The sequence below is a fragment of the Microtus oregoni genome, unplaced genomic scaffold (assembly GCF_018167655.1).
Source record: "Microtus oregoni isolate MIOR12 unplaced genomic scaffold, Mior012 000029F_ref0000214, whole genome shotgun sequence".
Lineage (NCBI taxonomy): Eukaryota > Metazoa > Chordata > Mammalia > Rodentia > Cricetidae > Microtus > Microtus oregoni.
The window spans coordinates 23,265,671-23,288,944 of NW_024543088.1; the positions used below are offsets into that span (position 1 = coordinate 23,265,671).

At 54.2% G+C, this 23,274-nt stretch overlaps 2 protein-coding genes across 5 annotated transcripts; one reads left to right on the forward strand and one right to left on the reverse strand.

Annotated features, from left to right (window-relative positions):
* Window positions 1–277: 277 nt before the first annotated feature.
* Fam131a (family with sequence similarity 131 member A) lies at window positions 278–9,084 on the forward strand. Of its 4 annotated transcripts, XM_041677795.1 has the most exons (7): window positions 279–438; window positions 1,485–1,546; window positions 2,497–2,639; window positions 5,409–5,502; window positions 6,094–6,276; window positions 6,467–6,583; window positions 8,068–9,084. In XM_041677795.1, exons 4-7 carry the CDS (start codon window positions 5,433–5,435, stop codon window positions 8,538–8,540), a joined length of 843 nt encoding a protein of 280 aa, XP_041533729.1. In that variant the 5' UTR covers window positions 279–438; window positions 1,485–1,546; window positions 2,497–2,639; window positions 5,409–5,432; the 3' UTR covers window positions 8,541–9,084. The 4 variants fall into 4 exon arrangements, with proteins under 4 accessions (XP_041533731.1, XP_041533729.1, XP_041533728.1 ...); XM_041677794.1 differs by lacking the exons at window positions 279–438; window positions 1,485–1,546 and adding an exon at window positions 1,745–1,901; XM_041677797.1 differs by lacking the exons at window positions 1,485–1,546; window positions 2,497–2,639 and having other exon boundaries at window positions 278–438.
* Window positions 9,085–9,604: 520 nt separating this feature from the next.
* Window positions 9,605–23,108, reverse strand: Clcn2 (chloride voltage-gated channel 2). The gene is made up of 24 exons (XM_041677793.1): window positions 22,404–23,108; window positions 20,115–20,271; window positions 19,838–19,969; window positions 19,389–19,517; window positions 19,162–19,295; window positions 18,981–19,058; window positions 18,816–18,894; window positions 18,563–18,688; window positions 18,391–18,475; window positions 18,206–18,307; window positions 17,171–17,255; window positions 16,855–17,010; window positions 16,478–16,547; window positions 16,135–16,245; window positions 15,658–15,871; window positions 15,225–15,358; window positions 14,863–15,035; window positions 14,653–14,767; window positions 14,417–14,490; window positions 14,187–14,246; window positions 14,031–14,069; window positions 13,792–13,896; window positions 10,240–10,326; window positions 9,605–10,126 (listed from the first exon to the last, which is right to left on the reverse strand). The coding sequence occupies exons 1-24, from the start codon at window positions 22,488–22,490 to the stop codon at window positions 9,932–9,934; spliced, it is 2,727 nt and encodes a 908-aa protein (XP_041533727.1). The 5' UTR covers window positions 22,491–23,108; the 3' UTR covers window positions 9,605–9,931.
* Window positions 23,109–23,274: the final 166 nt, after the last annotated feature.

Here is a 23,274-nt window from a genome sequence, read left to right on the forward strand (position 1 = left end):
GTAGAATACTTACTGCTAACAGGGTGATTCTTGCCCTGGGTTTGAGGCCCTTACAGCTATAGAAGCTATAAAGGGGATGTCCTATGTAAAATGACCGCATGGCCTACCGGCTTTTCCTCCTGTGTGACTCCGCAGTAGACTGGAGATGCAGGCTGTTTGAAGACCTAGGCTGCTACTGAGTGGCTGTGACGTATGCTTGCCCCGCCTGCTCTGGGTGGGCACGGCCCCGCGCTTACGTCACCGGCCCTGTTCCCCTCTCCCGGGAGCGGCAGCAGACGCGCTGCTCCCACCCCCTCCCCTTCTCACAGGCTGTCCCCTCCCTGGTGGTGACCGCTGCCCGACCCTCTGCAAGGCGATGGCCCGGGTCCCAAGCGCGGGCTAGCGATCCTGGGTGCTCTGCCATGGGCTATATTGGCTCTCGGCGCCCAGCCGGTCAGGGTAAGAGACGGAGGCCGGAGCATGGACAGGGAGTCGGGCAACACAGCCGCCCGGTGGGGCCGTGGGTGGTAGGGGCCGTGAGGAGGGGGCTGGTATAGGAGAGGGAGGAGCCTGCGCCAGGGAGGCGGTTCGGGCCAGATGAGCGAACCGGGAGGGGGCTAACCGACTCTGGCTTGTTTCTGTGGCCTGCCTTTGGGTTTTTCCGTGCTATATTCACCTTCGGTCTGGATTCCTTCTGCTGAGGGTGGCTGCAGGGGCACAGCTTAGGATTCGCTGGGCAACCTGCGGCCACCACCTTCCTGGCTCCTGGCAGCTAGCCTTTTGTATCTACATACTCCTTTCTGCCTACACCAACCTCTCATCACTTAGGAGTGGCTCTTTGCTGTGAACCTGCCTCTCCCAGCTGGGTGCTGTCATCCTCAGGAGTCAGCCTACAAATACTGGCCAAGTACCCTTCCACGGAGTTTTTAACCTAACACTTGCTCCTGGCTTAAGAACCAGCTGGTTGATTAAAGGGGACTGAAGCCCCATGTGGAGCACCTGTGAGCAAACTGATAAACCCTCGTGCTCACAGATCATTTTATTCCGATCAACCCTCTCCCCCAAATTACCCTTACTCTGCGGGGAAAGGTCCAGACAGCCAGCCCCTGCTCAGGCCGTGGTTTCCCTGTAGACACGTGGGTGCCCTGCTTTAGCTCTCAGCGTCTGAGGTCTGCCAGCTTACCTTACTTCTATGTCAAGGAATGGTCAGTCACAAAGCATTGGTGTGGTTGATATTTGAGGTGTTTTACAACTAAATTCGGGCTGAGATTTGTACTGCCCTTAATGAATTCTGGGATTCGTAGTCCCAGGATTAACCTCGTGGGTTATGAATTTGAGAAGCAGTAGGGTGCAGTGATTTCCCTGGTCTTCTTGGAGTTCAGAAAGTCATCCCCTTCTGTAGTCAGGAAAGTTTGCCTGACCTCAGGCCTAGCTTTGAGAGCCCTGATTAGGTACCAACGGGGGGTCAGGGATAGCCAGTAACCTGTCTTCTTTCTGGTTGGTAGCATTTCTGGGGACCACTACCCGACTGAAGCTCAGGGACAGAGCCGACTGCTCCAGTTAAAAGGTTAGTTGCTAAGTACATGGCCAGTGGGCACCGTGTAAGCTAAGGATGAGCTGCAGCTCCACAAGCCCCAGAGAACTTGGCTAGGCCCCTGGCACTCCCACTTCCTTAAAGCTATGAGACAGGCAGGAGTGTTCTCCTTATGTGACTAGGCACAAGTTCCAAGTGGGGAGGGGACTGGCTCAGCATCCGGAGCCAAAACAAGAATAGAACTGGGAGCTGAGCCTGAAGCAGTTCGGGCTTTGGGTTCTCTGCATCAACACAGCCAGCATGCCTATGATTTCTGTGCTGGGCAAAATGTTTTTGTGGCAGCGCGAAGGGCCTGGAGGAAGATGGACTTGTCAGACAAGTCGCAGAGGTGAGACCAGAGGCCATGGATGGATGCGATCTGGGAGGTGAAGGGAAGCTGAGGAAGGCACACCAGATTCTATACCGAGAGGAAAATCACTGTGGTGTAGAGATTGGGAACCAGGCTGAAGTAGGAAGATTCAGGCTGGGGCTTTTAGGAAATGGCTTACAAGGGTGAAAACTTAAAAAAAAAAAAACAAACAAACAAAAAACCGACAGGTTTGTTGGGAAAGAATAGTGATAGAGCAGTTGAGGTTGGTGAGAGGAAAGAACCAAGGGTGTCGGAGGGGAGAAGGAAAATGAGAGATGGGCAGTGTTGGTGGGAGAATTTCATGTACTTTCCAAAGGCTGAGAGATGCGGAAGATTCAGAATTTAACCACGTTTGGGCTTCTCCTTACGTTTTGATGGCAAAATATTTGTAGAGGAAGGCGTTCATTGGATTGCCACAAAAGGGCCCCAAATCAGAGCTGTGGGGGGGACATGGTGGCCTCAGATTGTCTGGGAGAGGGGGAGGGTGGTAAAAATGACATGGCAACATGATGAAAATGGGAATCTTGGTAGAAGTGGGGAATCCAGATGGACACCTTTTCCTCCGACTCCTCAGTGGCTTCGGACCCTGCCTGGGCTGTGGAGTGGATCGAACTCCCTCGAGGTCTTTCTCTGTCTTCCTTGGGATCTGCTCGGACTCTCCGAGGCTGGAGCCGGTCCCCTCGTCCTTCTTCCGTAGACAGCCAGGACTTGCCAGAGGTGCTGGGCCTTTTCTGTGCGTGTATGTGTGTGTGTGTGTGTGCCGGGGGCGGGGTTCACATTTAGGGTTCGTGTGACCCCTCCCCGTTCCTGTCTCACCATCCTGCTTGGACTCTTTTTCCTGCAAGCGGAGGCGCTATCCGGCAGGCCGCCCCCGCGCCGGTCTGCTCTGCTCGGCTTGGTTCCAGCGGGCTGGCTTGCTAGCGCCTTCGGTGCTGACGTCAGCGCATCCCAGGCCGTATCCCGGGAGACCCTGTTGCATGGTGATGGGTTGCCACGGAGATATACACCTTTTCTCTGGGCCAGGGCCGCAGCTGCGCGGAGCGTCGCCCTGCATGGATGGCAGCGGCTGGGGGAAGCGAGGGAAGGGAGGGAGAGCGAGCCAGGAAACACCCGGCAGGTTCTCCTTCCCACAGGCCTGGCCAGAGGCTATCGGCGCCAATCTGGAGGCCCTGTCAGCCAGGTATTGAAGGAGAGGGTCGGACTGATGGGCCTGAGGCCTCTTGTGCCAGGTGGAACCAACCATGATGGAGAAGAATTAGGTAATGCTGGGAAGGGGGTGTGCGCATAAATTATTTTCAGCAAAGAAAAGCATTTGCTGGGGCTTGTCGAGGAGTATTAAATCAGGTACAGGATGGAGTTAGGAGCCCGGATGGATTAAACTCTGACGCTGCCATCTCCTGCTCCCTTGGGAGCACCACAAAGGCAGTATGGAATCGAGCAGCGGGCATCTGGGGCTGGGGGTGTCAAAGAAAAAAAAGTAAGTCTATTATGAAGTGACACTTGTGGCCTTAAATGATAGGGCGCGTTTTGCGTGGCAAGGATGGCCCTCTTGGCCTAAAAAGCTAGTTCCTGTCCCAGGAGGCAGGCAGGCTGCTTGTTGACAGGGAAGGCAGGGGAGCCGGATAGTATTGGTCAGAAATGAGTGATGGATTCCCTATGGAGTCCTTAAGTGCCTGAGTAACAGAGGGAGAGCCTGGAAAAGACAATATTATTTCTTTAAAAAAAATCTTTAAAAATTTTAAATTATTTTTATGTGTATGCGTCTGCTTATGGATGTGTCCTGGAGCCTAGAGGTGTTGGATCTCCTGGAGCTGGATTAGCAGGTGGTTGTGAGCTGCCTGGTGTGGGAGTTGGGAACCACACCTGGGTCCTCTGTAAGAGCAGCAAATGCTCTTAACCACGGAGTCGTTTCTCCATCTCTCTAAAGAGTTTTTTTTTTCCCCTAAAACACACACAACCAAAAATCAATTTTTAAGATTAAATTTTACTTAGCATACAAACTATTAGCTTTGATTATGGCATGTTCATGCAGCACATGCATCACTGTACAGAATCTGAAGTGACATTTTGGTTCACTGTATTCTTGGGAAACTGCGTTTATACCTTGTCTGTTCATTCAGCCCATACATTTACTTATTCCCAGGTACGTTTAAACACTGAGATGACTCAGTGACCATAACAGACTGAATTCCTCAATGCCAACAAAGAAAATCCTATTTACACCTGGCAAGCTGGCTCTGTTAATGGTACATTGATAGAAAACAATGATTAATTGGAGACCACAGTTAGAGGGCAGACCACCATTTGAGTAACTACAAAGGCTTCTCTGAGGGGTAATGTTCCAGTCAACACTGGAAAGTTGAGAAAAACCAGCTATGGGAACAAAAGAGATTTTATACGCAGACTTCTGGGCTGAAGTAGTGTGGAAGGTTAGGGACCCCTGCTAACCTGGGGAAGGTCACTGAGGGGTTAAGAGAAGTGTTGGTAGGAACAGAAAAGACAGAAACAGGGTTGGGGAATGATTCGAGGTATAATCCATAAGGATTCGTTGTTGTTGGCAGTGATAACTTTGTTTTGAGATAGGGTCTTACGTAGCTCAGGCTAACCTCAACTTGCTAGGTAGCCAAGGATGACCTTAACCTTCTGATCCATCCTCCTGCCTTCATCTCCCAGCACCTGGAAGCGTTATATACCAGATATCAGAGGCTAGCGATCAGACACCATGCTTCCTGATTGGGAGGCAAGCCCCATACCAACTGGGTTCCATCCTGGCCCCTCACTAGGTTTTAAGAGCGAATGCGTGCATGCAAAGCTTAGGGGACAATGGATGGTAATCCTGAGATAGGGATCCCAGGGAGATGGAGAATGTGGGGGAAGTTGGAAAGCCAAGCCTCATGTGAGGAAGAGAATGCTTGTTTTGGAGTTGGATATGCCGAATGTTTGGTTCTGGTAGGCCACCTAGAAAGAGCTGGGATGTAGATCTAACAGAGAGAGGAGCAAGAAGAACCTTAAGGATGCCTTTGCCTTAGCTGTCCCCCTTCCTTCCTTTCCTGTCTTTTTTTTTTCTAGACAGGGTTTCTCTGGGTACCCCTGACTGTCCTGGAACTCACTCTGTAGACCAGCCTGGCCTCGAGCTCAGAGATCCCCCTGCCTCTGCCTCCTGAGTGCTGGGATTAAATGCGTGCACCAGCAGTCTTCAGAGGCTCTACTCATGGTTCTTCAGCTGTCTTCTTCCCTTCTGGGACCTGGGAAAGTGGAGGCTCGGCTGTAGTTCTCTTCCTTTGGCTTTGAGTTTCCACTGCTCCCTAGGAGGACAGTTGGCGGACTCCGGCTTCTTAGCCTTTTCTGCATGCCACTAGCCACTAGGCTGGGTGTGCAATCCTGCATTCTTCCAGCTCCCAGCTCCTGCTGATATATAGGCAGGAGCATGTTGGAAGAAGGTTATGTCTGTCAGAGGGGCACTGACTTCTGATGGTGTTACTCAAGGTGAATGTTGGAGACACAGTCGCGATGCTGCCCAAGTCCCGGAGAGCCCTAACCATCCAGGAGATAGCTGCGCTGGCCAGATCGTCCCTGCATGGTATGCACCCCATGTCTGTTCATCTGCCCACTTTGTCCTTCCTTGTTTCTTTTCCTCATGTCTTGTGGAACTGATTCCTATGTGACTATTTCCTGAGGGCATTTTGGGGGGATTTCTTTTTGCAGATCAATCCTGCCCAGCTGGGCAGTGATGGCGCACACCTTTAATCCCAGCACTTGCAGAGGCAGGCAGATCTGAGTTTGAGGCCAGCCTGGCCTACAGAGCGAGTTCCAGAACAGCTAGGGCTACACAAAGAAACCTTGTCTCAAAGAACCAAAGAGAGAGAGAGACAGAGATTCTTTGGTGTTGGAGAGATGGCTCAGTGGTTAAGAGCACTGACTGTTCTTGCAGAGGACTTGGGTTCAGTTCCCAGCTCCCACATGGCAGCTCTGTAACTCCAGGATCCACCACCCGCACACAGATATACATGTAGGCAAAACACCAGTACACATAAAATTAAAATAATTTTAAAACATCAATCCTAGCCCTTCTTCCTACCCAAGGACATGGAAAGACATTCTAAGCCTCCTCACCTACTTCCCTGCAAGCTATTCCCTAGTCTTAACTCAACTTCTCTTTTTCCACCTCCAGGTATTTCCCAGGTGGTGAAGGACCACGTGACCAAGCCCACAGCCATGGCCCAGGGCCGCGTGGCTCACCTCATCGAATGGAAGGGCTGGAGCAAGCCCAGTGACTCACCTGCAGCTCTGGAATCAGCCTTTTCCTCCTATTCAGACCTCAGCGATGGTGAACAAGAGGCTCGCTTTGCAGCAGGTGGGTAGCAGAAAGGGAACTAGTCCTGCAGATTTGCCTTAGGGGCTGCTGCCTCCGTCACTGGAGCTGGCACAGGGGCTGGAATCACATGCCTCCCTCTGCCCAGAGACCTCAGGGACATCTTCTGTGTGCAAAGCAAGCCCCAGTCTTAGCTCGGCTCCCATGCCAGTGAATGCTGTCTCTCTGGTAGGAGTGGCCGAGCAGTTTGCTATTGCAGAAGCTAAGCTCCGAGCGTGGTCTTCTGTGGACGGCGATGACTCCACCGATGACTCCTATGACGAGGACTTCACTGGGGGAACTGACTCAGGTGAGGAACGTTCTGTGTGCTGTGCTGCCACGGGGGTGGGCTCACCTGGGAGGTGTGGGGATGCACTCTGAGCCTCCTAGGGCACCGCAAGCCTTCCAGATAGGAAACAGACTACCTAGGTTGACCTTGAAACCCCAAGGACAAAGATCACTGGCTGCCGGTGGGAAACCAGCAGTTGGAAACGGAACGGCTCTTTTCTATGGGTGCTGAACCAGCTTTCTTCTCTCCCTGTGTGTAGTGGGTCTTACAGTTCTCAGATTAAAGAAACAAGCCCAGAGCACCTAGGACGTCTTTCCTCCCCCCCTAGTACAGCCATGCTTCCAGAAGGATCTGTGGTATCCTTGCCTTTACCTCTTTGAGGGTGGCTTTGGTTGGCTGTGGCAGGACGGATGAATACAGTACCCACACCTCCCAGGGCAGTGATCCCAAGCAAACAGGAAGGCATGCTGGGTCTGGAGTCCGCAGGATTCTGGCTTCAGCTCAGCATCTTTGTATTCCAGCGTGTGGGTCTTGCTTTGGGCCAGTGCTTGCAACCCTGGGGGCTGTGCAGCTGTGCTCAGCTCTGCTTTCATCTTCCATCCCCTGGACTCTGTGGCTAGCTTTCCCTGCAGCTTCTGCTGTCTGGCTTCACAGGACCCCTGCCCCCAACCCCCAACCCTTTGCCTTTGAAGATCACCTATTGGTTCCTCCTCCTCCAGCTAATTAACAAGGTTTTCAAGGCCAAACCTTCATTTAAAGCAGTCAAGAAGCTGTGCTGTGGTCCAGAGGGGACTCATTTGAATGCTTAAGGCCAAGGTGGAACCCCCAACCACAAGTATTTTCTGATTCCTTTTTTTTTTTTTTTTTTTGTCTGTTTTTGAATCTTGTTTTCTGGGAAAATTTTTGAGAAAGGGCCTCGCTATAGCTCAGGCTACTTATAATGTAGCCCAGGCTAACCTTGAAAGTATGTGTGGAATCTTTGAGCAGATTTTTTGTTTTCAAGACAGGGTTTCTCTGTAGCTTTGGGGCCTGTCCTGGCTGGTCTCGAACTCACAGAGATCCGCCCGCCTCTTTGCTGGGATTAAAGGCATGCGCCACCACTGCCTGGTTTGTGCAGAGCTTTTCTGGTGGACATAATCCCATACTTGGGATGCCCTATGTGAGCAGAGCACAGGTCAAGCGGTCTTCACTGTTTGAGTAATGAGCACCTGGTGTGATCATACAGTGGGCCTGCATCTAGTGCTCGCCTCTGTGCAAACTCTTGTTTTAGGACTATAAAGTAAATATTATTAGAATTTCTAATCTACCATGAAAGGAACTAAGGCGTCAAAAATGAAGACCTTGTTCAGGTTATGCAGCTCCTACTGACGCCTCTGTTGACCCCTTGCCCCCACAGTTACGATAAGGGTGGAAGGGGCTGGGAAGTCTGTGGTGGTCATGTGGCTTCCATATTGACCATCTGAAATGAGGTCAGCAAAGCTGTCTCTTTTTTCTTCCCTTCACAGACATTGCTGGGTCTTTGGGGCCCCACCTCCAGGACCTCTTCACAGGTCGTCGGTTCTCCCGGCCCGTGCGCCAGGGCTCTGTGGAGCCTGAGAGCGACTGTTCCCAGACCGTGTCCCCAGATACCCTGTGCTCTAGTCTGTGCAGCCTGGAGGATGGCTTGCTGGGCTCCCCAGCCAGGATGACCTCTCAAATGTTGGGTGAAGAGCTGCTCCTTGCCAGACTGCCCCCCAGCCGGGAAAGTGCCTTCCGCAGCCTGGGCCCTTTGGAGGCCCAGGACTCACTTTACAGTTCACCGCTCACGGAATCCTGCCTTTCCCCTACCGACGAGGAGGAGCCTGATTCGTGCAAGGACTGCCAGCTGCTCTGCCCGCTGCCTGGCGGCAGCTGGGAAAGGCAGCAGCAAGTCTCTGATGTGGCCTCTTCTGGGGTCGTATCCTTAGATGAGGATGAGGTGGAGCCCGAGGACCAGTGATCCAGATATGCCCGGTGGTGGCATGTTTTCCCTGGCTGCTGCCCGGGGCAGAGCCTCTGCGGCCAAAGTGTGGGCTCTGGAGCTCCGAGGGCTTCTGGGAGCGCTCACTTCTCCATTGTGTGTTTTGCATGAAAGTGTTTGGAGAGGAGGCAGAGGCCAGGCTAGGGGCGCATGTACTGCTTCCACTCTTGGGGGTTTGCCGGGGCTTGCCCGGGACCCCTGGGGCATGGCTACAGCTGTGGCAGACAGTGACGTTCATGTTTCTTGAATCCAAAATGCCACATTTCCTCCTGGGATGTGAACCTGCGCTGGGAGGGTGGGAATGGAGGAAGCCTGGCCATCTCCTCCACCCTTCCTCGTGCCCCTTCTCCTCCGCTTCTCTCTTCACCCAAGTCCACGTGCAGTGCTTGACTGAACCGCCTCCCCCTGTGGGGCTGGCTCGTGGCCTCCTGGAGTCTACGGATTGAGCCATCCCCTAAGGGTCCCCTTACCCACCTGGGCCCCGCTGTGCTTCACCTTGCCATTGTCTCTAAACCTTTTTTTTTCTTAAAGACAGGGGGTTTCTGGTCTGTTCTTTGAGCCGATCTTCTCTGGGAGGCACTGGAATGATGAAAGGGTGTGTCCTCCCCCTCTCCTCGGCCCCTCCCTCCCCTCAGCCCTGACCCTCTCCCAGCATGGCAAGGTCCTATGGGCACAGAGTTCTCAGTAGGGTGGAACTGGACAAAGGAATGGGTCTGGCTGTTAGAGCTGGGAGTGCCACAAGGGGGCCACCTGGGTAGCCAGGAGATCTGTGCCAATGAATGGACAGTCATGAGGGAGTGGCTATCCTTGGGAAAGAGGGCAGTGGTTTTTCTTGGCTGAATGGAAGGTTGTAGCCACAGGGTTAGGGGCCTGATCCAGGCAGGGTGTTGCAGATGAGGCAGCAGGGGGCCGCTGGCAGATCCTATATTGCTGGGACGCTGGGGTTGATAGGTGGCTGTGGACTGAAGTCTCAGGCTTGGGCAGGTAAGAGGATCCAAGAGGAAAACATGAGCCAACAGCACAAGTGTTCTATACATGAGTGGCTAATTAGGTGTTTACTTTATTCTATTTATTGTTTTATTAAATTAATATAAAAATCTTTGTAAATTTCTATATACATCTTGTCATTGGAGGTTCCAGTATAAACCCATTTTAGTTCTGCCCCTTTCTCAAAGAGTGGGCAAGGGCCACAGGACCCCACCTCATCCTGCCAGGGCATAGCTGATCCTCTAGCAGGTAGGTGTTGAGTTACATTCCAGGTAGGCCCGCCAGGAGATGGAGGAGCTGGCAGCCCACAGCTAGAGTGGACTTGGGTTCCAGCTTCTGGTTGCTGCTGCTTGCAGAAGGAATATAGGCCATCCAGTGAGGGGTCACTGGCACTTGTCATCACTGTCAGAAGGGCTGCCCTCTCGTGGGAGGCCATGGCAGGATAGCGGTCCCCAGAGCGCATGCACTTCAGTGGTCTCTGTGTCGCTGCTGCTGGTGGCACTGTCCCGGAAACTGGCAAGGGGTGGCCTGACTTTTACACCCTGTGCTGTGACAGAGCCCTCAATAGCCTTCCGGAGCTGGAAAGGTAAGAGTCAGGTGTCTGTTCCCTGCTGAGACCCCTCCCCAGGACTTCCCCCCCAGCGGGGGCAGACATTTAGAAGTGGAAGTAGCTTTGGTCCTTTCACCTCACCTCCTTGAGGGTCACAATTCCAATGAGTCTGCCAATGCTGGTGACATAAGCGTGGTCCACGCCCAGCAGTGAGAAGATGGTATGGGTCTGCAGAGCAGGGAGAGGGGACACTGTACTTGATATTCAAAGCGGCAGCTCAGAAACACAGTCAGAGGGGATCAGGGCAAAATGAGGGGAGGGTGTGGAAGAGAAGGGGTGCAGTAGTGGGAGGCACTGCCGGAGGGAAATGCCATGGGAATGTTCCAAGCCGTGAGATGTGACCACCTTTATATTATCAGCAGTTCCCATTTGCTGTTTCGAAAACAGCTCTCAGCATTTCCTGGAATTTGTTATCTTCTGTTCTGGGTGTACTTGGGAGCCTCTTGGCCTAACAGGTGAATCAAGAGGGGCAGCACCAACAGCTTCCCGAACACCTAATGTCTCACGTCTTAAATACTGTCTTATATAAAATGATGGGAAGGGGCTTACGGAAATTTCCCAATTTCCCCCACCTGGGGCATGACCATACTTATAAAGAAGCAAGGGTCTCAGTGTTTGGTTCTGAGATCAAAGCCAGAGTATCATCCATGCTGGGTAAATTGTCTACCCGCTGAGCTGTAGCTCCAGTAGAATTCGGATTTGTTTCTTTTTGAAGGTCTCACTGCTTAGCCCAGGCTAGCCTTGAACTCATAGTACTGCTCCTGCCTCAGCCTCCTAAGTATTAGGTTTAGGTGTTTATTAGTATTAGTATTAGGTGTGTGCCATCATAGTGTTACATCTTAGATATTCAGTTTTCTGGTGGTGCATGCCTTTAATCCCAGTACTCAGGAGGCAGAGGCAGGTAGCTCTTTGAGTTCAAGGCCAGCCTGGTCTACAGAGCCAGTTTCGGGAACCATGGCTGCACAGAGAAATGCTGTCTCGAAAAACAAACAAAAAAGAGAGACCCCATCTTTTGAAGTCATATTTCTTCAATGTCATGTAGTTAGCAATCTTGTTATATAACTTGAACCCTACATGCTACAGATGAGCCTTAATTTCCCTGTCTTCCCCAGGGGAAACATCTTTACCATAAGGTATGGTTAAATAATCCATCTCACCTTCTCCCGAGGAGCCCATTAAACAGTTCCCGGGACGTTCTTTTCCTGCTCGTTCCCAACCACAGCGACCTAGCAGGCAATGTGCTTTTATGGGCCTGCGAACAACCTGTGCCTAGCGATTGCCAAGCTTACCGCTCTACTTCTGGGACATCTGTGCCATTCTCCCTAGTTCTGCTCCAGATCCGCACCGTCACCAGGGCTGAGACAACAGCAGAATGAGTTTTCCTACTTCCTGCCTCCCCGCTCCAGCTGGACTCTGACATTCTATGGCTTTCTAAAACTTGAGCGGCACCTGGTACTCCCTAGAATGGCCCATGAGATCCCTTAAGTCAGCCCAGACTGGCCTGCCAGCTTACCATCCTGCTATGCCTAGCTTCCAGGCTTTACTTTTCACTTTTCATTCATTCATTCATTCATTCATTCATTCATGTCTTTCAAGACAGCTTGTAACAGCTCTGGCTGTCCTGGAACTTGTTCTGTAGACCAGGATGGCCTTGAACTCACAGAGATCTGCCTGCCTCTGCCTCCTGAGTGCTGGAAGTCAAGGCATGTACCACCACTGCCCTTCCAACTTTTCTTTTCTGAAGTAAGGTAAACTTGCTGTGTAGTTCACAAAAGACTCTGATCGTCTGCTCCTCTACCTCCTCAGTGCTAACATTACAGGCAGATGCCACCACACTCAGCTTGTGCCACCCCTACTCTATAGATAAGCAAACAGAAAGGCTAAGCAACTTGCTCAACTTCTGCAGCTGAACTTAGACGCAGCAGGGAGGGAGGATTTGGGTTGCCAGTCTTGCCGTCACCTTGGCACTCTGGCCTCATTGCTACCCACTGTAGCTAGCTGCACTGCGAGCTTCCTCAATAGTCTCATGGGTTCACGTCCTCTCAGAGTATCCCTCCTCAATTTAAGTGGGTTACTGCTTACTGCTTTGTTAATAAGTAGATTCTCATTTAGAATCTAATCTCTAGAATTCTAATCTTTTATGTTATTCCAGTTCTTTGTACTTTTGTTAGTGGTTCCTCGGCGGCTTCTTCCCTTCCTGAGATAGCTGAAGTTTGTAACAAACACCTACTTTGTTCTTTTTCATTTTAATTCAATTGGACACCATGGAGCCCATTGGAGGGCCCAAATTTCTTGGGCCTGGGAACAGTGAACTACACTGACAGGGAAAAGGATAACATGGCCTTCTGAAAGAATTCTGAGAGCAGGGCCGGAACTGGGCCCTGGCTTCCTTTCCCCGTTTTAGACTGGTTAAGACAGGCTCTCGGGCCGGATTATCTCTGGGTCCAGGCCCAACTTTGTTACTTCCTTGATGTGCCCATTTGGGCAATTTCGACGTCTATAAAAACTGGAATGTCATAATACCTATCGGCTAGTATGGTTGCGAGAACTATAAATTAGACGGGTGAAGCTTGGCGTGGTGCCTGGCACACAGCAAGCACTCAAGCATGCCAGTGTTCTTATCACCACCATTATGTATGACAGAAAATCAAGGGGATCACTGCTGGGTATGATGGTGTGTGCCTGAAATCTCCAGGGAGACCAAGGCAGGCAGACTGTTGTGAGTTCGAGGCCTACTTGGGTTATATGAGATCCTGTGTCAAGAAAGGAAAAAGAAGAAGATGGCTGACGATTGGGAAACTGTGGCGATCTTGGGAAGAAAGGCTGTGAAGTACAGCTTGGACTGTCTTCTGGCCTAGCCCCTTTTCCTCTGCGAAAGCTCTGCAGTTCCTCGAAGTTTCTTTATTTTTGCTCTTTTGTCTCCTAGCCTACCCGTCAGGGCCTCAGCTATGTACTATGCTGACGTTTTAGCAACAGTTACAGTTGAAGCCTTGAGACCACTGACCCACCCCTGTCACTTTTGTCCCTTGCTCCAGTGTGTACACCGCCTACCTCCAACGCTCTGTACTTCTTCCTCTTCCCGCTGCCCCCTCTGCGGAGCTGTCTTTCTGAGGCTCCTCTACCAGTTTTTCTTTGACCTGCTTGAAGCTGACTCTCTGGGGTCTGACATTCCAAGCCCCCTACTGGCGTCTCTCCTCTTTGTTTATCTCTTTGCTGCAGTCACCTCACCCTTCTTCACTGGTTCTTAGCCTGTTTATTAGATTTTCTTATCTGGCCTGTTTCTCACTCCCCCTGCCCCCCTTTTTTTCCAGCGTGGGTGTGTATCAGCCTTGTTGGGCTCTGGCAGCCTCCTGCCTAGCTCTGACCCTGGTTTGGCCTTCTGGCTTCCACCCAGTTCAAGCTGTGTCTTTGTAGTTGCTTTGGTCCAGAGTTCCCAGGGGTAAGACTGAGCGGAGGAGAAACGATGCCTGGCTCCACCAAGGAGTAAGGACAGGACAAGGCTGAGAAGTCCTGGCTCCCAGGCTCCCATGGCCTAGAGCAGTATGTTCTAAAAAACGGCATCAAATATACTGTCCCTCATGCCTTCCTCGGACACCATCACCTGGGTCTGAGTCCAAACCTACCCTGTCCTACCTTGTGCAAAGAAGTCCGCTCCACTAGCTGGAAGGGCGCAGGATCAATTTTGCAGTCGCTGAAGTTGACAGGCTCATCTAGTTGCTGTTCTTCCCACTCTAAGATCTGACAGCGAGAGACCGATGATCAGGGAGAGGGAGCTCCTCTCAGCTCTCTGAAGGCTGGTTTGCCCCCTTTCCCCCCTGTGATTGACAACACACCCAGGAAGAAGCGGTCTAGAGTCTATAGCGGCATCTCACCTCCTGAGGACTCATCTCGCCTTCCAGGTCGGAGTCACTCTAGGAGAAGGGAGGGAGGGAAGTGGATGTACTCCTGGCTCTGAGAGGTTTGTCCCACCTAGACCCCAGCCCTCCGGGCCAGCTGCTCCTGAGCTTCGGGAAGAGGGGCACACGTACCGCCAGGGAGATTCGGACCCGCTTCGGCTTGCGTTTTTCACAGGATTCCGACTTTTCCAACTTTGTCAGAGCCAAAGCAGAAAGGAGTTGAGGTTATGGGGAGAGGGGTGTGAAGGGTGGGGTGGAACCAAGGAGAAGGGGCAGGGGCAGACAGGAGGGCAGGAGGCAGGCAGAGAGGAGAGTCAGGAAGGGAGTGGGGCAGACAGGAGGTGAGCATCTGGCCTACTCACTTCTGAAGAGGCCTCCTGAGGTGGACTGCCACAGAAGAGGCTTCTGAGGGCAATGCCTGCTGACTCCGTGTTGCCTGTGTTCCAAACCCGAGATGAGGGGGCAAGTTGGATAGGGGTAAGGTAAGGTGCAGAAGGCAAGGGGAGAGAGGCTTTTCCAGCTCCACCTTGTACGCCTTATCGCCTCATTCATCTGTGGTGGCTCAGGCTTCGTCCGAGGTGGGGTAGAAAGGGCTCACCTGTGGTACCTTCCTGGAGGCTTGTGGTATGGCTAGACCCTCTCTTTAGGGCAGGTTTCAGGGGCTTGTGAGTCTGCCCGTGGGATCCTGAGAAGGCTGTGCCCTCTGTGTTCACCTGCATGGACAGGGAGGGGTTGGGAGGCTGTGGTTCAGAACCTTCAAGATGACACTTCCGAAGGATGTGTGGTCACGGAGCACTTTTTTCCTTACCTGGAAGCGGATGGACGTCTCAGAACTAGGGGGGCTCTCCTGATCTGACCGTGGAGACATCTGGGCTTGCCTTAGCTTTTGCATGTGCTGCCGCCGGCGTGCTGAGCTCAGCTGGGCCCCCAGTAATGCTACTACCTGTGAGCGTTCGATAGAGCCCAGCAGGATCATAGACTCTGGAGAGAACAAGGGAAGAGGCTCAGGCGCGTGTTCTTCCCACACCTAAGCTGGGGCCCTGGAGGAAAACCCTGCTTGCCAAGTGTTGACCTATATAGAATACGGACACTGGTCCTGGGCTCCCTAGCCCTTTCAGCACTGAGCCCCCAGGAGATGCTCATAACACCTGGGACCCCTCTGGGCCTCACCAGGGGACTCTACTAGAGCCAACATGCGGCCCTTGGTCCTGTGCAGTGCCAGCCGCAGGTCCCGGAAGGTGCAGTTGAGGGCTACATGGGGTACATCCCGTACCATGATGTCTTCTACCCGCACCCGGTATTGCCTGGGGATAGAGTCGGGCATTCAGTGTATGCTCCGCATGAAATGCTGGCCCAGAGTACCACCATCCCAGGGTCATGGGGAAGGCTGGAGAGCCACAGGGGGCAGTTAGTGTTCTCTCTACACTCCTTTTGGGTCAGTAGAGGGCAGCTACAGATCCCCCAGGGTGAGGGCATCTCTGACGCAGAGCAAAATAGCTAGGATCTCAGCCTTACTAGTTTGGGACCTTGCTGCAGGTGGGGTTGAAGGGTCCTGGGAGGCCTACCCCTCACTCCCACCCTCTTTGCACTGGGCCCTTCATACTGGTGGCGGCCCCAGCCCAGTTCAGGCAGGTAGGGCAGCTTCTTGATGCGGATGATGCTGTCATAGAGGGAGGGCTGCAGGCTCTGGGCAACAGCATTAGCCAAGATGACGGCGATCATGACAGGCAGAATGTGGGCGATCTGGCCCGTGAGCTCGAAGACAATCACAGCCGTGGACACTGTGTGTGTCACTGCTCCTGCAAGTGCAGCTGCCCCTAGGAAGAGCCATGCTCAGTCTCCTCAGGGTGTTCAGTCCCCAGGAGACTTTCCCTTCCTTCCCAGGGGTGAGAATCGCTTAGAGTCCCTCAGAGCTTCGGCCTATGGCCCTGCCAGCAGGGGGCACCAGAGCCCCAGAGTCTAGCTGGGCCAGGAGTCTCCCAATGCAGATGCAGTCTTGGGGTACTGCTGGGGCTGCAGCATGTGCAGTTCCCTGGCTCTGATCCCTAACACCACATAGCAAACAGAACTGGGTGCTCACCAACCACGGCATAGCCTCCAGGTACAATCCGGTAGGTACTGCTATCCGTGTGAATCCCATCTGGGAACCAGGCGGCCATGCTTTCACCCACCAGCCGCCCAAATGCTGCTCCTTCAGGGAGGGTTTTAGGAAGAGAAAGAGGTAGTGGGGGAACACTAGGAAGAGAGAGGGTCAGAAGGTGGGGGAGGGGCCGGCGGGTCATTTAGTACATGGGGCAGTCCCATGGGAGTCGGGGTCTGGGCTAGAGTTGGGCCAAAACCCACTCCTGGGCAAAGGAGGGCTCTACAGGGGACAGCCAGAGGTATGAAGGGCGTAGGCTGGAAGCAGGCAGCTGCAGACTCACCAATGACAAAGACAGGCATGAAGGCCCCACAGGGCACTGGGATGGTGGTGGCCAGGGCAGACATCCAGAACTGTAGGCAGGAGGGGTTCAAAACAGACCTCAGGGAAGCCCACCCTGCCCATCTAGCAAGTGCAGCCTTCTCAGCAGAATCCCCGGAGGTGAAGGGGAAAGAAAGGACACCAGAACCAGAAGGCTGGGGTTCACATCCTCTCACCCAACCAACTGCTTTGGCAGTTACTTCTCTGGGTTTTGAGTCACCATCTTTAAGACAGGGATAAGGGTACCTTTCTCACAATATTCCGACTCCATGGTAAGTGCGTGGCCTGGGTCAACACTGGGTCAACACTGGTGGTATATAGCCATGGAAGGGGTCTCACCTTCATGAGAATGAAGATGACCAGAGTGAGGAAAACATTGGCACGTGGTGGGCTCCAGGCCTGTGAAGTGCTGGGTAGTTCTAGATCCTCTACCAGGCCCTGGCGGACCCATGTCCGGTTGTCAAATAGAGTGACGAGGGTCTCTTTCTGTGAGAGCTAGAGTGAACAGAACACTTTAGGATGGGGCACAGGATCTCAGGGAAGAGGCCCGTAGGAGTCCTGGGAACAAGGGGTCCCAGTCACGCTAGGGCTGTGGGCTTTGGAAAGGAGTGCATCTGGGTATGGGCATGGGGGTCACATTTCTGCTAGGGGCTACCTGTCCAGCCATGAACTGTCCAAAGCCAGGGGGGAAGGTCAGAGTGGAGATGAGCAGAGTCACCAGTGCCGGGAAGAGCAGCCGTCTACAGACAGAGGTTTGACAGCATCAGACAAAAGTCACACACCTCCCAGGGACAGATCACAGGCCAGGTGCCCTTACATGCCTCAGGTCTAAGATTAGAGCAGGGCTTGTATATCAAGCCACAGCGCCTGAGAGTAAGTCCTTTTATTGTGTTTTATGCCGCAGCTTCAAGGGCGATGGTAGATTAGTATTGTTCTAAGAGCTGGGAGTAGAAGGGGCAGCAACAGCAAATGCATCTCTAGTCCTTTCTAGGACAAGTCTGAGCTGTGACGGCCTCGATTCTCAAAAGACCCAGCTAAAGGACAAGAGACTTGAAGGCCTAACCAAGCCTCGTCCACTATCTGCCCTCAATGGTGACCTAAGTGAGGGTGAGGCAGGCGTGGCGCACACACCTGGGTGGCAGAGGAGGGTGACTCTGAGTTCAAGGCCAGGGAAGGCTTGTGGGAGAGGTTCTGTAGACAACAGCACAAGCCCTTCCCATTCTCAGTTCTCAGGCTCAGAACGAAAAAAGTGTTCTGAGACAAAAAATGTCCAGCCACACTGGTCATGGAGTCATGAGGTACAAACACTGCTATCTGGACCAGGCCTGAAAACCTAAGAAAACCTTGGTCTTTTATCCCAAGTGCTCCTGCCACTGACAAAGGTTCCAAAGTAGCAGATCCCAGGGGTTTTCCACATGATACACGTCATAGCATCAGCATGAAAACACCAGCTGACTTCCCAAGTGTACCTTTCATGAGAGAGCCCTAGAGTCTTACTGTAGCCGTGGCTGGCTTAGACCGTGCTACCCTCCTACCTCGGTCTCTGGAGCACTGGAATTACAGGTGTGTGGCGCTGACCTGGCTGAAAGCCTGATTTTGACAGGGCCTCTACTTCAGACCCTCAGTACCCCCCTCTCTCCCCGTGTAGCCCTTCCAGAACAGCCTGGAAAAGAGTCTATGGCCGACATACTTCCTCATGAGGAAGCGGTTGATGGTTTTTTGCTTCCGCATCACCTGGACAATCTTCCGGTTCAGGTAGACAAAGAGGGCTCCCCCGAAGCCACTAGCAATACTGGAGAAGAGAGAAGGACCAGGGTGGAGGGGAGGCCTTCTTATGGAGACCTTCTGTCCCACACCCTCCTGGAAGTTTCTTACCCGATGACAGCAAAGGCCGGGAGCTCCTGGAGGTCAAAGGGGAAGTCGAGTCGGAACCGAGTTTTGAAGAGAGCAGTGATGGTTTCTGAAAGGAAGAAGTAGAGGGGTGGCAGGTAAATTTGTGTCGCACTTGACTTGCCTCAGATGCCCTCACCGCCACCAACATCCCCACCTTCATCACGGTTCCAGACTGCCAAGACCCGAAAGATGAAGGCACTAAAGGTGGCTGCGAAGAAGCCCCGCCAGTAGTTCCTAACAGCGAAGAAGGTGGAGGTGACCTCAATGCTGAATAGGACCCCTGCAAGGGGGCAGAGGACATCGCCCTTGAGGCCAGAGTCTGGTCGGTGGACTTACTCCCAGGAGAAGAGGGGTCGAGGGGGGAGAGGCCAAAGGTGGGGCTAGGCTCAGATTGGAGCCGTGCCTACCTCCGATAGGGGCTGCAAAGCAGCAGCCCACTCCTACTGCACACGCAGCAGCCAGCATCTCTGTGTTCCGGGACTCATTCTGGCAAGGGTGGGGACGCAGCGTCAGTTTGGGCTCAGCAGCCCCACTCCCACCCCGTTCCCCAGATCTTAGGGTTCTCCTCTTACCTCATAGATACCCCCAAAGAGGGAGAGGAACTTGCTGAGCAGGGCAGCACACATGCTGGCAATGTGCACAAAGGGTCCCTGGAGGTAGGGGTTGGTGGTGAGTAGGGGTGGGGCCTTCTGGACCTCGGCCTGGCTTTTTGTCGGATGGGAGGGGTGCCTTCATTCCCCAACCTGCAATTACCTCTTTGCCAAGGGGCATCCCACTGCCCAGGGCACAGGTGAGCCCAATGACCTTAGCTACAAAGGTCTTGAGGGTGAGGTATTCCTTTAGCACCACTCCCCGAAGGATGGTTTTCATCTCAGGGATGCCAGACCCTGCAGAGGCACAGACCCACAGAAGTTGTCTGAGAGACCCCATTCAGGAAGCTTGAGCTCCACCCCCGCCCCCCTGAGCCCCTCCTATCCTACCAACAGCCTGCGGGGCCAGAATCTGGGTGAATCCAGCAGAGAAAGTGATGAGGACAACAGGGTAGGTAACCCAAGCCAGGTACTGGAGTAAGATGTTGGTGTTTAAGCCCCGGGACATCCACTGCTGAGCTGTGGGCACAGGACATGCTTGCTGGCCTTCCAGTGCACATATCCACACCTTGCCTGCCACTGAGACACACTGATAGGACAAGTACACAGAGCTGGGGCCCAGAGGGATGGGAAGGCCCTAGAAGGCATTTGCTGGGACAAAGCCCATCATAGATAAGACAGTTGGAGGGCAGGCCAGAAGGTGTGGCCTCTGCAAGTGGCAGTAACTATGCCTGGAGATGGGCAGTCAGCCTGGCCAGAGAAAGTGGCCAGGAGCCAAGTTACTTAAACAACTGTGGCATGGAGGAAACAGGGTGGCCCTTTCCAGCCTTTGCCCTCACCCTGTAGACAGACAGCGATGGCATAGTCCATGGCCCAACTGACCAATGCCATGAGGAGCCCCAACAGGACCAGGAAGATCCAGTCTTCACCAACCCGGGACACTAGGAACTTGTGGCAGCGTACAGAACAAACTGGAAGCAGGGGAAGGAAGAGTCACAGAGAAGCTGGTACCAAAGTGCTCCTAATCCTGTCTCCCCATCCCCCATAGGCAGCTCTAATGGTCTCTGCCTCTCCCAACACAGAACAGCTAGGTCCCTGCCCCGATCCAGATCTCACTGCGGCATCTGGCACACCGGCTCTGTCCATATTCCAGAAGCTCTGGGGGAGTCCGGGCAGAAGGGGACCCTTTCCAGGGCTCAGGCCCTCCCAGACGAATCCGAGCAGCTTCCTCTTTGGCAAAGGCCCCAAGTTCCTGAGTGTATCGGCCATACATCTGGAGCAATGGACAAAATGTGGCATTACCATGTGTGGCTGTGGTGGGGAATCCAGGGAGGGTTTTTGGGTTTTGAACCCCCCTTTGCTTAGCTCCCACACTATGTACCCCATCTTGAAGCCAGTTTTGACTCAGGCTCAGAGTGTGGGAACAATGCACACTGTAGACTGCGGGGGCTGTCCCGGCCAGAGTGATGGGGACAGACAAGGTACAGGGACACAACTCTGGGGGTGGCAGAATAATCAGTCCTCTTCTAGCGAGCCAAGGGTGAGGGCACTGGGGAGGCGAGGGAAGGGTCCAGAGGAAGGCGCGGTCTGAAAGTGGGAGGCGGGAAGGTCAGAGAATAAGGGGTGGTCAAGGGCGCAGGAGCAACAGTAAGAGTTGGTGGAGCTGAGTGCAGCTGAGCTGGGCCTAGGAGGTCCCAGCCCCAATCCTTATCACATTCCTGCTGGGCCTTTGGCCTGTGACCAACCTCAGCAGCACCCTTCCCACCCACCCTAATCCCCTTGTCCTCATTCTCCACTCCCGAACCCCCACGATCCCATCAGCCCGCTGAAAGTGGAAAGCCTCTTTGGGTGGGTAGGGCAGTGCTGGGTGGTTTCAGTCCTGCACTGGAGCTGCACTTGAGGCCAGTGACAGGTCCGGAGGACGGCGGAGCCTGGAGATGGCAAAGCTGTGACTGTGGACACCAGGCTGATGGGAAGGGAGAGAGTTATGGCTGGACCTGCCAAGCCGGGAGTGTGTTGGGGGGTGGGGAGGAGTAGATTCTGGCTGCCACCCGCGGAGCTTCAGGACACAAAGGGCTCCTGTTGGGGTTGGGGTTTGTGTGTGTGTGTGGAGGGGGAGGACAGACACAGAGAGGGTGAGACATAGAGGAAAGGGAGAGGCAGAGGGGAGAGGAACCACATAGGAAAGAGGGAGAAAGTGTGGAGAGCAGGGAGGAGGAAGACTGGAGTCTAGAAACAGCAGGTGGGAGGAGGTGAGGGCAAGACAAAAGGGTAGGAGGGGAAGTGGGAGAGGCCAGAGCAGGGAGAGCTTGACCCTGAGAACTCCTTTCTCAGACACAGGGAGCTGGAGTGGCGGCTGGTGCAAAAGAGATACCATTTCAGAGGTTAGGTGCCCGGCTTCCATGGCCAAGTGCCCCTCTCCTTGACCTGTGGATGGCAAGGATAAGAGCCATCGAAAACAAAAGGGCTTGCCACCACTAGTGTCACCTAGGCATAGTGACACCTCTCCCAGTTAGCCAGTTTCCTACAGTCTGGTAATTGGCCACCTCCCTGACTCAGTTACAGTCTAGGCTCTCTCAAGGAGGTTCCTCCCTGCCACCCTTCTGGGCAAATTCCAGCCTAAGCTGATAAAAAGGAGCCACAGGGCCAGCTTCTTTCTGTAGGGCTTGGGCCCCCCACCCTAGTGACATGAGGCTGAATGGCTTCTCAATAGTGGTGGCCATGAGTCATCTCCAAGCTTGGGACCCCTGTTTCTTAAGAGTTCAAGGGACACTTCATGGGCGTGGATGTTGGTGGTGGGGTACCTGCCTAGATCCAGTCTGAACAAAGGTTCCAGTTCTCACACCCATTCCTGCTTCCAGTCCCCAGGGTGACAAGTCACCTAAGCCACCTTTCCCAAAAGTTCGACTGAAGGGTTCTCGTCAATGCTGGACTTTGAGTTGTTAAAGGCAAGGGGACAGGTTTGGATTTGCTCACCTCCCTACAGTCTTCACGCCCAGCTTAGTGCCATGCCATAGTAGGAGCACTGGGAGGGTGGTCAATGTGGACAGGCATGTGGAGAAAGTTCGGAGGTACGGATGGTACCCAGAAAGGGGGCTGACGTGCTGTAACTTGGGCTCCAGTGGTTAAGTGGAAAAAACAAAAGCGTGTAAGGGAGTAAGGGGAAGGGCACCTGGGCCAAGCACCTGGTGTCATTGTCCTCTGCAGGCCACCAGCCTCAGCCAGAAACAAGCAAGCGGCTTTCCAACACACCCCGAGCGTGAACCTACAGCCTGTCGGATCCCGAACCTCAGTTTCCACAGCTGAGGAAGGCTGAGGCCGGGCTAGGGTAGGCCGCCTGTCCTCATACTTCCTAGGGCAACCTGCAGCCGTGGTGCCATAGCGCACCCCTTAGGTTTCACTTACCAGGGTCTGCTCATACTGCAGCGCCCGAGGCTCCATCCCTTCCCCCGTCGCCGCCGCCGCTCCCGCCGCGGCCCCCGAGGCCGCCATCTCGGCGCACTGTCCTCCTGCCTCGCTTGGCTTCTCGGGCTCTGGCCTTGACTCAGCTCCCGGCCCGCTGAGCCCGCACCCGTCCCGTCCCCTCAGCCCCGGCGGCCGAGTGCAGAGTGCGACGGGTCCCCGGGCGCGCGCCGCAGGCTCAGCCTCCCGCTAGCGTCTCCTCCTAGGCGGGCGGGCCGAGGGCGGTGCCCTGCTTGCTGCTCCGCCCTGGCCCATCTGCAAGGGGCGTCCGGGTCGGGCTGGGGTCTGCATCGGAGCCACCTCCTGGTCTCCGGAGAAGCGGCAGGGGGCGCTTGCAACGCGGTCTCGCGCCCCCCCCTCCGTCGGTAGGCCGGGGGTTGACCCGGTCCCGAGAGGGTGCGGGGCCGTAGGGGGCGGGTCCGCTGGCACGTGGAGGGGACGGGCTCTCCGGCGGCTGCGGCGCTGTGTGGGAGGGGCTGGGGATGTAGTGATCCTCGGGCAGGGGCAGGGGGGCTGCAGAAAAGGATAATTCGAGCTCTCCGGGCCAGACCCGACTGGGGCTGCTTCGTGCTTGCAGGCGGCTCAGACGGATCTGGGAGGATCCCCGAGAGCCTGCTCCCTTATCGCCCCCCTTTCTCCTTTCTCCTTCTTTCCCTCTGGTTCCCCCGGGAAGGTGCACCTGGAACTGCTAGGCCTGGAGAGAGGGGCGGAGGTGGAGGTGGGAGGGGACGGGAAGGGGTGAGGCCCGAGGGAAGGGAGCTATTGGCGCGGGGGAGGCCGTGCCTGGGAGGCGGGTGTGGGGGGGAGCAGAGGT

Bases quoted from the DNA above. Each gene is read 5' to 3' on its own strand.
- Fam131a (XM_041677794.1), top strand. From the start codon at position 1,814: ATGCCTATGATTTCTGTGCTGGGCAAAATGTTTTTGTGGCAGCGCGAA. The intron at 2,640-5,408 runs GTGCTGGGCCTT...GTGTTACTCAAG, and splicing joins ACAGCCAGGACTTGCCAGAG to GTGAATGTTGGAGACACAGT. The intron at 5,503-6,093 runs GTATGCACCCCA...TTCCACCTCCAG, and splicing joins GGCCAGATCGTCCCTGCATG to GTATTTCCCAGGTGGTGAAG.
- Clcn2 (XM_041677793.1), bottom strand. From the start codon at position 22,490: ATGGCGGCCTCGGGGGCCGCGGCGGGAGCGGCGGCGGCGACGGGGGAA. The intron at 19,970-20,114 runs GTGAGATCTGGA...CCCTGCTTCCAG, and splicing joins CCGGTGTGCCAGATGCCGCA to TTTGTTCTGTACGCTGCCAC. The intron at 13,897-14,030 runs GTGAGATGCCGC...TCTCGCTGTCAG, and splicing joins GCGAGATGAGTCCTCAGGAG to ATCTTAGAGTGGGAAGAACA.